Source organism: Lampetra planeri, chromosome 28, assembly GCF_965212315.1.
Source record: "Lampetra planeri chromosome 28, kcLamPlan1.2.h2, whole genome shotgun sequence".
Classification (NCBI taxonomy): domain Eukaryota; kingdom Metazoa; phylum Chordata; class Hyperoartia; order Petromyzontiformes; family Petromyzontidae; genus Lampetra; species Lampetra planeri.
In genome coordinates, this window is record NC_136134.1 from 235,897 (window position 1) to 251,676 (window position 15,780).

A 15,780-nucleotide genomic window follows, 5' to 3' on the forward strand; every position below is an offset into this window, starting at 1 on the left:
TAAGTGTCAAGTCCGCAGAGGAGATGGAGTGATGAAATCAATTAATCTGCAGGTGCCGGATGTAATGTTGCATCACAAGATCGTGAGAAGTGGTGACAGCTTTGGGAGGGAGGCCTTCATCCATTGGTGGACTGACCATGACAATAAATTTTTACTTATATTCTTGGAATTCAGCGGTAGACGCTGCATTTAGTTACAGATCACAATACTGTCCCGTATCAATATGACGAAATATTATTTAGTGTAATAGTTCACTAATGGTTCTTGGTCCCTTGCAAGCAAAGTGTGTGTATGATGTTTTACGTTGCAGGTCCCATTGCCAGTACGCTCAGCAACCAGTTTGGGTCGAGATCCGTCGTGATCCTGGGCGGCATTTCGGCGTGCATTGGATTTCTTTGCGCTTCCTTCGCACACTGTCTCCTGCACCTGTACCTTTCTCTTGGACTGTTGACAGGTAACATTTGTCTGAACTTCAGCTTTCACCATGCAACCAACATTTCAGGGCACTGTTTTTTCACAGGTATATAACTGGGCTTGTTAAGGGGTCCTCCGATGGCGAGATGTTAACTACATCGCCTGGTATGAAGGAGGTTGTGGATTCGATCCCGACCCTGATGCCTGGATATTTGGAGTTTGCATGTTCTCCCCAAGTTAGCGTCGACATTTATTTGGGTCCTCCGGTTATTCCCTCCACATTTAGAAACACGTGCTTAGAGTATATGGCTGCTATAAATTTCCACGTGATAAGTCACTTCATTGAGATATCATTTGTGAAAAAGAGTGAAGACCTCAGTGGGCTTTACCTGGTAAATAAAATAGTTTAGTTTAAAATAGTATATCCTGGGCCAACGAGGGTTTGCGAAAGACAAAAGTTCCAGGTAATCTCATCACCGAAATTGACCTTTTATTTTCATGTTTCAGTTTTAGAGGAATCTTTACACTGGCTTAAAACATTCAGCATGGCCTGCCTACGGTCCATCCTCGGTTTAACCAGGCTGGATTGTGTGAGAGGCTCACAGATTGTTTAAAGATCTGGACAGTCCCTATCATCAGTGAGCTCTACTGATGATGGGGTAACTACTCAACAATTGCCCAGCCACCACATGCCCAAGCAGCTTCTGTCTGACCGAAGAGCTGCTCTCCTGCAACAATGGGAGGCTGTGGTGCAATGCTTGCAACAAGCAAAGTCCTGGCCGGTTAAAACTCAGCAGGTTGTCACAGTGTAGAGTGCAGGTGGTGCATCTAACATTCAGCTCAGTCAACCTGTAACACGCATTTGTGTATATATGATCACACATGTGTGCGCATTCATTTATACTTGCTTGTGCATGTGGGTATTTTCGCTTGTCGTAGCTTGTGTGCATTCACGCGTATGCATGTGTGAAATCACGTGTAAACGTGTGTATATAAAAAATATAAGAATAAAACCCATTCTCATTTTTTATACTGGCAAAACGTCACGTGGATATGTGCGTATTTGGCTGCTTATGTCTATCACTGTGTTACTTTCAAACTAAATGTGCAGGAGGTGTGAACATGTACTTTAGATAAGAAGTCTCCAGATCATGTGAAGTCTAAAACGGTCTGGCTCTAGTTGACATTAACTTGTGTCATGGCGATTTGTACATGGAATCAAAGGCTGTTCTCATTTCACATTTAAGACACGAGTGTTGACCAACACTTTGTGGGCCAAATCAACAGTCGTCCTATGGATAAACTGGCTACCACCGTTTGAATGTCTCTCACTGACTTAGGGCGGTAAACGGAGAATGTGTATGACTTTGTGTATGACCCTGCGTAATTAACAAACGTGGATACAGGAATACATTACCCAGTTGAATATGAGTGTTTTTTATTTCAGGTTTTGGCTGGGCCATGGTCTTCAGTCCATCAATATCAACATTGTCAAAGTATTTTGATAAAAGGAGATCTTTGGCTTTAGGGATTGCATTTTCTGGCGTGGGAATGTCGTCCTTTGCCTTCTCTCCGCTATTTCAAATGCTCGTGGAGACATACACATGGCGGGGAGCGCTGATGATCCTCGCTGGCCTTGAGCTCAATCTGTGTGTCTGTGGTGCTTTGTTGAGACCAATTCGCCTGAGAGAAGATTATATGTTTCAAACTGAAAACGCAGCAAAACACCGATCCTTGACAATACTGAAGAAGCTGCATGCGTTGCTGGATTTGGATTTGCTCAAACATCGCGGGTTTATGGTGTTCACACTTTCATTCACCTTCATCAACACTGGGTTTTTTATACCCTATGTGCACTTTCTGGCCCACCTGCAAATGCTCGGCTTCAGTAGTTTGTCTGGAGCCTTCGTAATCTCTGCCGTTGCAGTGGCTGATATAGTCGCTCGATTGTTTTCTGGGTGGCTGGCAGATCTGCGCAGAATTCGTATGGTACATTTGTTTTTCTTTTGGACACTCACGACAGGAATAATAATTGTAATTATCCCTTTTGGACAAACGTACATGGACATGATTATAATTGGCATCGTGTATGGATTTGCAAGTGGCGCGATGGCACCGATTGGTATCTCTTTGCTCTCTAAAATAGTTGGGATTGCACGCATTACCAGTGCAATCGGCTTTTTGATGCTGCTGGAAAGCATTGGCAGCCTGCTGGGCCCTCCAATCTCAGGTGCGTTCTCTCCATCTCCGTCACGGCATCCCAGGCACATGTCACACGCACAACATCTTAAGCAGATCCAGCACTCACCGATTCACTCCACTCGCTCACTCTCCCGCGTGTGGTCAGTTACCTTATCACTCTTGCTTACTGTTCATAAAAAAACACATTTAACTCGTTAATTCTTTCACCCATATTGAGTACTCGGTTTCTACCATAATGGCTGTTTTGTCTCATCCGTACTGTGTTTAGCTACCACACTGTTTAGTCACAACACAAAGACAAGACAAAAATCCCCCGTCTAGCCTTAATAGACTTGTGCCAAGTGCTGTTAGTGAGTCGGCCAGCACGGTACACGAGGGGGTGCTTGGCCAGCACCACGCCCGGCCACCGTTGTCTCCCCAGTGGCAAGTGGCAATCTTTACACACTGCACTCGATGCTAATTTTAGTCGACCTTTGGGAGGGTCAGGATCAGTTCAAATAATCGTCGTTGATGTTGGCCGGGTTTATCGCGCAGTGCACCCACCCGCTCACCACTCTCTTATCCATCATAAACACTGCAGGTCGCAACAACTCTCCTTCCCTCGCCCTGCTCCACTTTGGAATTCCCTCCCATCGTTTCTTCTCCAGAGCTCTTATTATAACCTTGCTCAATTCAAGAAATGCGTCAACTTTTGGCGATAACAACGTTGATGGCACTGTTTGTTGTTGGCCGCTTGACGGATTGGGCTTTTGGCCTTTGCTCGGCAGCAAGTGCGAACCTAATCATAACAACTGTAAAATAATAAATGTGCTGCCAATATGCACTTAAGTGGACGTGTCTACAATAGCCAATGCGTTAACGTGGCTAGAAACATGTTTGTAATATATGAGCAGCATGTCCTGTGAATTTAGCCATCAATTTCAATTGTTTGGATTAGTTTAAGCCGCTTAGTAACCCTGGCAAATAACTCAGCCCTCATGCCCACAGCATTACTGGCCAAACTTTGTGGACTACTGACAGAAAATGGAACAAAAGTCAACAAATCCGCAGTGAAACATTTACAGATACATGCATGGAATTACATCGAGAGACAATGAGAGGAACACGTGGATCACAACAGTCGGAATAAACGTATTAAAGTGCATGTAAGAATGTACGGGTCTCACTTCGCTTTATGCGATAGTAGATGCTTTTCAAAAAAACGGACGCAGAAAGCGAAACCGAACGAGACAACTACCTGCTGAGTCGTGCATACAGTACAGTGCACACAATGTTGTCGCACGTCTGACTGAAGAGCCGCATATGAATTCAAAGCGTGTATAGGTAAATTTGAGTAGAATAAGGCTAGCCGTGACATCGCACAAACCGAACCTGTTCGAGATGCATACAATAACAACAGCAGACTTATCCCGCAATAAGTCAGGGAAACCTGCTTTACCTTTGATTCATAGAAATGCGTTCTGTCTTCCGTTTGGGCTAATGAGTTGAGACCAAGACACTGAGGCACAGTAGACTAGACAGAGCTCAGCTCCTGGCTGCTCCCCAGCGCTGCCGAAGTCCATTTGAAGCACAACGCACACCGAGGCGTGGTGGGGAACGATGCCGACTGGAAACTCGTCCCGAATCCACTAACCTGGGCGGTGGTGGTGGCTACGCACGGGGCCTCTAACCCAGCACTGTAGGCAGTGAGGATTGGATCACCGCACAGATCTTGCAAACTCTCTTCCCGTGGGTGCTGAGGAGATGCCATACCTTGGTTTGCTAGGCGAAGGCAGTACAGCCAGTGGAATAATCGCCATTTGTGTCGATCTGTTTTCTCTGCATGATCTGGTTTCTTCCCACATGTAAACCAGAACAAATCTTAAAATAACAACTAGGTGTTGGCACTCATGCATAAGTAAATTTAGAACGGTTGGCTACGAACGGTGCGAAAGAAGGTCAAGACACTTATTATTGTAACCTCGGGCCCGTTGACACCAATGTACAGTGCCCCTCAGTCGGGCCTGTGATCGGCCGTAACATTCGCTCCGGTCATTTAAACTGCAGTGCGATTTGAACAAACGCTTTTTGGCGCAAACCCTTCCCCTTCTGTGTACAAAGGGTAAGAAATGTAAAAAATGCATCAATAATTTGAAGGAAAAAAATACGGTCGTCAATGATTGTGCTAATTGTGCGAGCGCACCACTGCCAACACGTGACCGAATCATTTGTATCGGAACGTGGTTTTTGGGGTGATCTACACGACTCCGGTGACCACCTGAGGCCAGATGGTGGGATACCGTCAGGGCAGATTGTGGAGGTTGCCGCGTGTCTCCTGCTCAGCCCCTGTGGGGTCTGGTGGAGGGTAGAGTGTGGTGGTCAAGTGTGGTGGTGGTGACATCAACGGCTTTGGCCAAGACGGCATCTTTTTCCGAGTTCAAAGTTTTAATCTCTTTGTTTTATTCCACAGGTTTTCTAAAAGACTACACGGGGGATTATAAAATGTCATTTATTGCCTCCGGATTGGTTATTATTCTCGGATGTTTGGTTCTCCCGATGCTGGCAAATTTTTTTTCCTGTTCAACGTCCATGGACTTTGCTATGGATAAACAATACCAAGGAACGGACAATGAAGACGAATTCGCAGTGTCTGGTGAGGTAAAGCAACCTCCCGGGCGGCTCTCGGCCGAGCGATGCGACCAACATGAGGTCACCAACGGTGCAGATCTACCACCCTCTCAAGTCGTCAGTGAGACCGCATCAAGAGCCACTCATGTGTGAGGACCACAACAAAACGCGGTCGGGGCAATACGTTACGACAATTGGCGTTGCACATCTACACCGATAGTGTTAACATAATATTTTGCCAGATTTAATATTTAAATTAAATCGTGCTTTTATTTTTGTTTACATCGTCGGAATTGTATGTATTCCACAGAGATAATAGGGGTGATTAATACTTTGGGGAAGTCTGTAAATCAGCGGTGGATGGAAGCTAAAATGTTGTGAAGCCAGGTCGCCCTTGTAATAGCGGCGATTACTCGTACTCCACTAGGTTTATTGCATCTCCTGGTTAAATAGCGGACTGCCCAACTCACGATAGATAGGGAAGTGTCACGGATCTAAAAATTGTGCTCACCCCCATTCATAATAACAATCAACATCACGATGATTGTTATTAACAGTGTCATTGTCAAGAACAAGTCATAATTATCTTCTTGGATCTTTCGGTAAAGTCACGTAGAATGTAAATAATAAAATAAAAATTCAACATAATAAAATCATTCTCACGACGTTTCGGCCACAACGCAAGCAGCCGTCCTCAGGTGGAGAACAGGTCTGTCGAGAAGACAGTCTGAATGACACACCCCAGGCTTGGAGCGTCTATTTCACTGGCATTGACTATATATCTTGTATTCTCCGCAGGGAATGGATTCTTTGCTCAGCTGCAAGTCTCCTATCACCACTCTCCCATTGACATATTTCGTTGCTTCCTCTTAGTATCTTTCACGCGACGGTCAATGGTATAGTGTATAGCGGATTGTATAATAATACATAGTATAAAATTGTAATGTGTAATACAATGTACAAAGTAATATATAGTATCGTAGTTGTATAGTGAATATACAGCAGTGTGATATACAGTAGGGTGGGTAGAATAATACACAATGTATAAGGTATAGGGTGGTGTATACAGTATATAATTTAATGTTGGGTTTGTCTATGGCAGTATATAGTACGGTGTAGACCCGTGTGATATACGAGAATAAAGTTTAGCTGCAAGCATATTATATTTTTTGCGACATAGAATTGTAATGTATTACTTACTGTTAGTAGCTCAGCTTATTGGTGAGTATATTTAGTATACTGATGATACTATGTAGTTTATACTTTAGTTGTTTACGTGGTGGTTTAGTTACTACAGCTACATACTATTAACATTCCTTCCCTTTATTAATGTTACCCCTATCCCCTCCCTTTGATGCTGCTAATCCTGCATAATGCACGGGCATAATGACTTTAAACCCCCCGCCAAACCTACGCATTTCACAAGTAGTACTAATCGCATATCTGCATTTCCCATAAATATGCTAAATTCCTCTTGATATCCAAGTTCTTTTGTCAAGGCGCTCTTCCCTCCTCCATCCCAGCTTAAATAGACGCTCCAAGCCTGGGGTGTGTCATTCAGACTGTCTTCTCGACAGGCCTGTTCTTCACCTGAGGACGGCTGCTTGCGTTGTGGCCGAAACGTCGTGAGAATTATTTTATGTTTTATTTTTATTATTTCCATTCTACGTGAATTTACCGAAAGAACCAAGAAGATGAATCCCTGCAGTCACGAAAGCTTTAAATCGAAACATAATTATCTTGTTCAACAACAATGTGGATTAATATAGCATTTTATACTATACTCATCTTTTGACACTACACAGGAACAATTATTTACATCACAAAATCCAGGAGACATCAATTACCAGAGACAATTGCCACGGTGACTGTGCACACATTAAACAGAAACACGCAATGACATTGGGTTAAAATTGTATTGAGAAGATAACCAAAACCCACTGTCCTATAAGGAGGAACCTATTTACCCCTATAGCCAAACACCCATTAGTCATAATTAACTTGATGGTGTTTGTACCATAACAGAGTAGAAACAGCTGAGTCTTGTTGAGGTCGACAGCGAGGGCCTCGCCGGTTTCGTGAGTGGGGTTGGCTCGATGCTGTCAGTTTAGCAGCAAGAGGGAGCAGGGGCTGTGCTCGCATCGGGCAGAGATCATATCAGTCTGTAAATCAGTCTTCCGTGAGAAGAACTCTGAAGCCACTCAGGATTATTATTGGGGTGATTTGAATCATCTCGGGCTGCAGGTATGAGTCGACCCGTTGTAATCAGTATATCTGTACCTGCGCAATTGATGTTTCTTTTTTACATTTTTACAAGCAGTGGTTAGGCTTTATATCTCATAAATATAATTTACTCTGTAATTGTAAAGATATCAGTGTAAATACATGCTATTCAGTTGTGTGCAGACTATTTTACTGCAGATTTTACTTGTTTAGAAAATAACAGACCATCGCCGATTCTTAGAATTGCCACAATTGTTAACACCTGTGTTAAGGACTCATTCTTATGCCACAGACGTGTGCCAGATGGGTGGGTCAGAAATATGAATTGGATAGTGACATGCATCACAGGTGTATGTGTCACGTGTGTGTCAGGTGTGACACGTTTCAGTTGTGTTGCATTTATGACAATCCTGGTATGGGGGAAGATTTATCCATATGAAGTATTGGAAAATGACGGCAGGAAACTCCTTGACGGGAACACACTTCTTTTATTAAATCTTGACTTGTAACAATACAACGCGTGGCCTCTCTTCTTCACACCGCACTTCTCTTGACTCAGGATTCTGTGCTGCCGGCTCTCTGTGCCTCGTGTAGACTCCGCGCCTCGGCTACACTCCTCTCTCGCCTCGTGTAGACTCTGCGCCTCCGCTACACTCTCCTCTCTCGCCTCGTGTAGACTTTGCCTCTCTCTCGCTGGCTACACCGTATGCATACTCGGCTCGTGCAGACCGTTCTCTCTCGCTGGCTACACCGTATGCATACTCGGCTCGTGCAGACCGTTCTCTCTCGCTGGCTACACACTACACATTACTCAGCTCGTGTAGACCGTTCTATCTCGCTGGCTACACACTATACATTACTCAGCTCGTGTAGACCGTTCTATCTCGCTGGCTACACACTATACATTACTCAGCTCGTGTAGACCGTTCTATCTCGCTGGCTACACACTATACCTTACTCAGCTCGTGTAGACCTTTCTATCTCGCTGGCTACACACTATACCTTACTCTCTTCTACTCTCCATTACTCTCCTCTCCGGGCTCTATCTCTACACCTTCGTCTTCATTCTTAGATGGTTCCACTTCTGCCCCTTGCTCCTCTGTGCATCACCTTATATACCCCTTCTTCCCGGGAGACGGAGCGGATGCGGACCTCAACGTCGGCACCGCTCCTCCGTTACCCAATCCCCACGCGCTATCCCCACGATCCGGTTCCGCTCAGCGCGTGTTTCCACTCTCCGACCAATCACACCGCGCTGCTACCCGATCACTCCCCCTGGGCGCGTCACCGGCACACAGCCAATCAGCAGCACTACCCCCACCCGCGCACTGACGCCTGCTCCTCCCCGTCAGCGCGCGTCACCACACACACACCCGTACATACGCGCTGGCACACGACACACACACCCAGCGCGTATCACCACTACATCACCCCCTCCCACATAGCTCGCAGCCGGCCCGGCTGCTAACAACCAACCACGACGATAAACCGACAACCAACAAAAAAAAACCCCATAACCCCCCGAGTGTGCCCCGTAACATAACACAACAACAACAACAACAAGAATAACTATGTACAGATTGACAATGAACGCGAAAAGTCAACAATAACACGATACGAGCAAATTCGAAACGAACGCGCCCCACGTCCCTGCGACTACACGCAGTGACGAGGCGCTCCAACTGCCCCGACTCCTCACGAGGCAGGTCATGCAAAGTAGCACGACCTGGCGCGAGTCCGTCTGGCTGGTCCATCGTATGGGGCGGGACACTGACGACCGTCCGGCGGTTCCGGCCGCTCCAGACGGCGCGGAACGGGCCTGAAAGGGCCGGCCCCGCCGCGGAGATCCGGCCGCCGGTGATCGGCAGCTGTCAGTTCCGAGACACCTGGGAGCAGATCAGGCGACAATACGTGTGGATCAGGCAGAGACATTTCCCCCTCTGGGTCGCCGGTCACGTCACACGCCCGGCCATCACGACACAAGGGGAGGCCATATGGAGGCGAGAGCGGTTTCAGTCGGGAGGGGTGAACGTACCACCGGCGCCTTCCCCACTTTATCTGAACGCACTGGGGCCGTGCAACGCGCACGACCTCCACGGGTCCCCTCCACGGTCTCAACAATTTAGGCGACGTAGCCAAGGGTGCCTGAGGGCAATGCAGCCAGGCCCTGTCACCTGGTTTCCATTCGTGCATGGACACCTTCCGTGCCCGCAACCGTTCATTAGCAATTTGGCGAGCCCGCGAATTAAGCCGTGCGGCCTCCCTCGCCTCTGTCAGCTTATGAATATTAAACTTAATATGTTCTGCCAAATTAGAATTAGTTCGTGGAGCGGACAGGCCAAGTTGCGTTTCTATTGGCGGGTCAGCTTCCCGACCGTACATCAAATAGAATGGGGAAAACCCCGTAGCTGCATGGGGGGCCATTCTATACGCGGCAAGGACTCCCGGGACCTGCAGGTCCCAATCTACATGTGCCTCGCACACCTGCTGGCACAGCATGGAAGTCAAGGTTTTGTGGAGTCTCTCCACCATCCCGTCAGTCTGCGGGTGGTACGGGGAGGTACGCACCTTCTTGGTACCCAACAGATCGCACACCTCTTGCAACAATTTACTCGAAAATTTTTTACCTTGGTCGGTCAGCAGGCGTTCGGGAGCCCCCTTGTCCAAGACATAGCCCTGGACGAAGGCATCCGTCACAGCCGCTGCCGACTGGTTAGCGAGAGGCCACGCCATAGGCCATCGGGTAAAGTATTCGACCCCCACTAACAAATATTTATTCCCTCTCGGCGTGACTGGGAAGGGCCCCAAAATATCGAGTGCAACGAGCTCGTTGGTACGCGAGACCTGAATAGATTGCAGCGGTGGATTAGCTGCCACGGCCGGTGGTTTACGCCTGGCGCACTCAACGCACCCCTTCAGAATATGCACCACATCACTTCCCATTCCCGGCCAGTAATAGTCACGCTGAAGCAGGGCAAGCGTCTTGTTAACTCCCAAGTGCAAGAGGCGTTCGTGTGCCGCCAAGACAACCCTCCCCCTCACAGCGGAAGGCACCACGAGTGCGTTCCGCCGGGACAAACAGTCCCATTTCAATAACACGCCCCGCTCAAGTACATAGGAGCCGGTACGCTCCTGGTCCCCCTCGGGACCCCCAACCTTGCGGCGCAATGCTAGCAGCGAGCTGTCCGCCATCTGGAGGCGGCCCCATTCGCTGAGCGACAGCGAGAGCAGCGAGTCCCGACCCTGAGAGGCAGTGGAATCATCCCCACTCGGTGCGCCCGCTGTCGCAGCCAGTGCCCCCATCTCCCCCGCAAGCGTCGGTTTACAGCGCGCCGATCCCGACAAACACGCGCATTCATCACAAGGCAACAACCGCGACAAGCAATCGGCATTCGTGTGTCGCAACCCCTTACGGTACGTAGTCGTAAACTGATAGTCCTGGAGGACTTCCAACCAACGCGACAACTGGCCCGAGGGCTGGGCGACCCTCAATGAATACTGTAGCGCCGCGTGGTCCGTTCGGACTGTAAAGTGACGACCATACAGATATGGCCTAAACTGCTGCACAAAAAAAACAATGGCAAGCAGCTCGCGACGGGTGACACAGTAGCGCTGCTCCGCCGGAGACAACACCCTACTACCGTAGGCGACAACTCTTTCGACACCCCCAACGACTTGGGATAGCACCCCCCCAATGCCCGTGTTGCTAGCATCCGTGTCCAGCAAAAAGGGACTGGCAAAATCGGGATAACACAAGGGTGGGGCACCCACCAAGGCGTCCCGGAGGGAGCGAAACGCGGCCTCCTCCTCCGGTCCCCATTTGAACTTCACTCCCTTCGCCGTTAGAGCGTGCAAGGGTTTTGCAATAGTGGCGAAGTGCTCAACGAACCGCCGATAATAAGAAGCAAACCCGATGAAACTACGCACGTCGGAAACGGACGTAGGTGTCGGCCACGAACCGACACAATCCGTCTTCGCGGGATCGGTGGAGATCCCCGAAGAATCGACAATGTGACCCAAGTATCTAACGGACCTACGAAGGAGGTGACATTTGGCCGGTTTAAATTTCAACTTAGCCGATCGCATTCGCAAGAACACCCCTCTCAATCGCCGGAGGTGTTCCTCAAACGTTTTACTGAAAACAATGACATCGTCCATATAAATCAAGCATGTATCCCACTGCAAGCCCGACAAAACCAGCTCCATAAGTCGCTGAAACGTCGCTGGAGAGGAGTGAAGTCCCATGGGTAACCGGTTAAACTGGAACAGCCCCCCTGGAGTCCGAAATGCTGTCTTAGGTTTCGACTCTTCGTCGAGCGGCAACTGCCAAAACCCCGATAACAAATCAAGAGTCGAAAAATATCGCGCACCAGACAATGCATCGAGGGACTCATCCATCCTGGGGAGCGGATACGCGTCAGCCACAGAGATCTTATTCAGGCGACGGAAATCAACGCAGAATCGCAGGGACCCGTCCTGCTTCTTAACCAGCACAATAGGCGCTCCCCACGGGCTAGAGGAGGGTGAAATAATATCGGCTTCTAGCATATCGTTAACAGCCGACTGAACATGTTCCTTCTCCACGGGACTCAGTCGGAAGGGATTTAGCCTGACCGGCGCCGCATCGCCCGTTTCAATGTGATGGTGCAACAAATCCGTGCACCCAATGTCATACTTATGTTTACTGAATACATCAGAGAATTCAATGAGCAACTCGCGCAGCGCACCCAACTGCGCCGCCGACAAATCGTCCGAGGCGGCACATAACGAATGGACCCACTCAAGGTCTTCCCTTGGCTCAACGTTCCGCGCGGGGCTCGAGCCCACCTGCGCAACCAACCCATCATCCCCAGGAACCTGCGCCGCGTGAGCCAGCACGGTGCCCTGCGGGATGACAGCTAGTCGCGACCCCGCGTTCAAAACCATCACAAACGGATCCCTGTCAGCCCGCACCAAAGTGTGAGCCACCGATAAATCAAGACCCCCGACAGCCTTGTTAGAAGGACCCAAAAGCATACTCTGTCCCGAAGCCTCCCTCACCCATGGTTTTCGCAACCGGAGGGGAATCAACATCTGTGAACCCGGGGGCACTTGCACTGTCTGCGTCGCCACCGCTTGTATCGTAGCACACGCCGTCCGAATGTCAGTAGGGCCCGTCAAAAATGAAATCCGGCGACCCGATGGCAGTTCAATGCATCGTTGATCGATAAGAATTTTAATGGGCATTTTAGCCAAAAAGTCAGTGCCCAAAAGACACGGAACTGCCAAAGAAGACGAAACGAAAACGGGTCCCGATAATTTGATATCTCCAATGCAAATGGACGCCCTAACCTGACCGATAATGCCCAACGATCCCCCATTAGCGGCGTAAAATGGCACATCCACTGGAAGCAGCGGACGACATTGGACTGGAAGAATATTATAAATGAGGTCCGATATAATAGTTGCCGATGCCCCCGTGTCCACTAACACCCTAATCTCAACCCCATCAATAGATCCCGTAACAACGGACGAACCCGCCGAAGCAGCCACAATTCTATGCCCCAATTCCGCCCATTCAATGTCTCCCTGGTCCCGGCCGAACCCCCCTCGCCGAACCGAATCCCCGAACCTTAACCGGCCCTCCTCCGCCGCAACGCGGCGTCCCATGTGTGCCGAATAAACAGGCCGAGCGTGTGAGGTGCCGCGACTTGCCGGGGATTGTAGAGATGACTTGGGCTCTCGGTCGTCGTCCAGCCGAGCTCCCATGGCGCGCTGCCGCGGAGCGCGGCACCCGGACGCCACGTGGCCCCGGAGGCCGCAGTTATAGCACGTGACGAGGGTCGGAGTAGATCTTGGTTGCTCCGACTTTCGGCCCGATCGCAGAGGCGACCGGGCCCCCGGCCTCCAGTCCCCTGGTCGTCCCGTGGCGAACGCCTCCTCTCGTGGGCTGACGACTTGGGGTTCGGCGACCACCAACCCCGGGGCTGCGACGACAGCAGCGTTGCAACCAACGCCTTGCTTCCGTTGTAGGGCCTCGTGCGCTTGAATACTCGTGGCGACTCTCAAAGAAGAAATATCAATGTCGTCAGCTGTGTTGATAGGGACCCCCAGGTCCTGCGCCAACTTGAGCAGCTGCTCCAAAACCATCGCGTCTTGGCCCTCCTCGTCCATCCGAGGGAACGCAGCATCAGCAAGAGCCAGCAACGCCGTGCGATAGGCCAGCGCGGTCTCCGTGGCCGCTTTCCGTCTTGCGTAGAACTGATGGCGGCATGTAGAGGGAGGCCCGTAGACCCTGGCCAACAAACCCAGCGCATCCTTCAGCGTGGAGCGGTCCGACTTCCGTGCAGCCCTGAAGGCCGCGAGCGCATCGTCGTCCAGCATGGCGGGCAATGCCCGCAGCGCCGTAGCATCGGACCACGCTGACATCTCTTGATGCGCCAAAAACCTTCGCTGAAATTGGCCCCAGTCTCCGCCTTCCGCCTTGAAGGCTGACAACGTGGGCAGGCGCTGCTGAAAAATGAAGTCATCCGCCTCGTGGTTCCTCTCCGCCTGTCCGTCGGTGTCTAAGATGGCGGCTCCAGCAGCAGACGTAAGATGGCGGACCCCCTCGCGCGCTGATGACGTCGATGCGCGCGCTTGGGAACCCACCACCACGTGGCGCTCGCCGTTCCCGCCAAAAGTAGGCCCAGGCGCAATGGCGGGAATCCCCCATTCGTTTTGGCGGGAATCTGCGGGGCGACCTTGTAAAATGTCCCCCACCGTCCCCGCTCCTCCCGACGAGCTGATCTCCGCCAAGATGGACGCGGCGGCGAGCAGCAGCTCCGCCAGTCGGGAGTGCGCCTCACGAAGCCCGGCGTCTGTCCCCGGTCGCTCGGCCGGCGCCGTCGACGGACCCTGCAGCGTGGGCAAGTCCTCTTCCTCACCCCCCGCCACCAGCGGCTCCGAGTCGTCCAGGTCTTCCTCGCGGTCAATCCCGTGGGTCCTACGGGTCTTCCTCGTCTCCATACTTGGAAGCCCGTTTCACTTCTGACGCCAGATGAAGTATTGGAAAATGACGGCAGGAAACTCCTTGACGGGAACACACTTCTTTTATTAAATCTTGACTTGTAACAATACAACGCGTGGCCTCTCTTCTTCACACCGCACTTCTCTTGACTCAGGATTCTGTGCTGCCGGCTCTCTGTGCCTCGTGTAGACTCCGCGCCTCGGCTACACTCCTCTCTCGCCTCGTGTAGACTCTGCGCCTCCGCTACACTCTCCTCTCTCGCCTCGTGTAGACTTTGCCTCTCTCTCGCTGGCTACACCGTATGCATACTCGGCTCGTGCAGACCGTTCTCTCTCGCTGGCTACACCGTATGCATACTCGGCTCGTGCAGACCGTTCTCTCTCGCTGGCTACACACTACACATTACTCAGCTCGTGTAGACCGTTCTATCTCGCTGGCTACACACTATACATTACTCAGCTCGTGTAGACCGTTCTATCTCGCTGGCTACACACTATACATTACTCAGCTCGTGTAGACCGTTCTATCTCGCTGGCTACACACTATACCTTACTCAGCTCGTGTAGACCTTTCTATCTCGCTGGCTACACACTATACCTTACTCTCTTCTACTCTCCATTACTCTCCTCTCCGGGCTCTATCTCTACACCTTCGTCTTCATTCTTAGATGGTTCCACTTCTGCCCCTTGCTCCTCTGTGCATCACCTTATATACCCCTTCTTCCCGGGAGACGGAGCGGATGCGGACCTCAACGTCGGCACCGCTCCTCCGTTACCCAATCCCCACGCGCTATCCCCACGATCCGGTTCCGCTCAGCGCGTTTCCACACTCCGACCAATCACACCGCGCTGCTACCCGATCACTCCCCCTGGGCGCGTCACCGGCACACAGCCAATCAGCAGCACTACCCCCACCCGCGCACTGACGCCTGCTCCTCCCCGTCAGCGCGCGTCACCACACACACACCCGTACATACGCGCTGGCACACGACACACACACCCAGCGCGTATCACCACTACACATATGGGGGATGACGTTTGTGCCTTTGTTGACATAAAACCTTTATTGTAAGGATTCGATGTACTTTATAAAACAGTATCGTTTATGTAAACTGCGGGATAAACTGCGTTGAACCGGGGCGACAGCGTCCGCTCGCTTGTGAATGTAGACGTGGCGTCTGGTGCACGAGACTCGCGTTTGTGAGTGACACGGGCGGCTGCATTGGGTTCAACACGTGTACACGAGGAAACTTGTTTTGTGCTTATTTGTTTTAAATTAAAAGTCAAGAGAAAGCAGTTTGTTTTTGGCAGTTGTGGTTTAAAAGGCAGAATGTGATGCGATACTTT

General features: G+C 50.4%; 1 protein-coding gene across 2 annotated transcripts in view; it reads left to right on the forward strand.

The window, feature by feature from the left end:
* LOC144728288 (monocarboxylate transporter 13-like) overlaps window positions 1-7,958 on the forward strand; it is a 31,558-nt gene extending 23,600 nt beyond the window's left edge. The window contains exons 3-6 of one of the 2 annotated variants that reach the window (XM_078607596.1): window positions 311-454; window positions 1,862-2,644; window positions 5,066-5,372; window positions 6,747-7,958. In XM_078607596.1, the coding sequence (XP_078463722.1) occupies window positions 311-454; window positions 1,862-2,644; window positions 5,066-5,372; window positions 6,747-6,852 (1,340 nt within the window). In that variant the 3' untranslated portion in view covers window positions 6,853-7,958. Of the gene's footprint in view, window positions 1-310; window positions 455-1,861; window positions 2,645-5,065; window positions 5,373-6,021; window positions 6,263-6,746 lie in introns of those variants that run through there. The other variant, XM_078607597.1, reaches the window with a different exon arrangement.
* The last annotated feature ends 7,822 nt before the right edge of the window (window positions 7,959-15,780 follow it).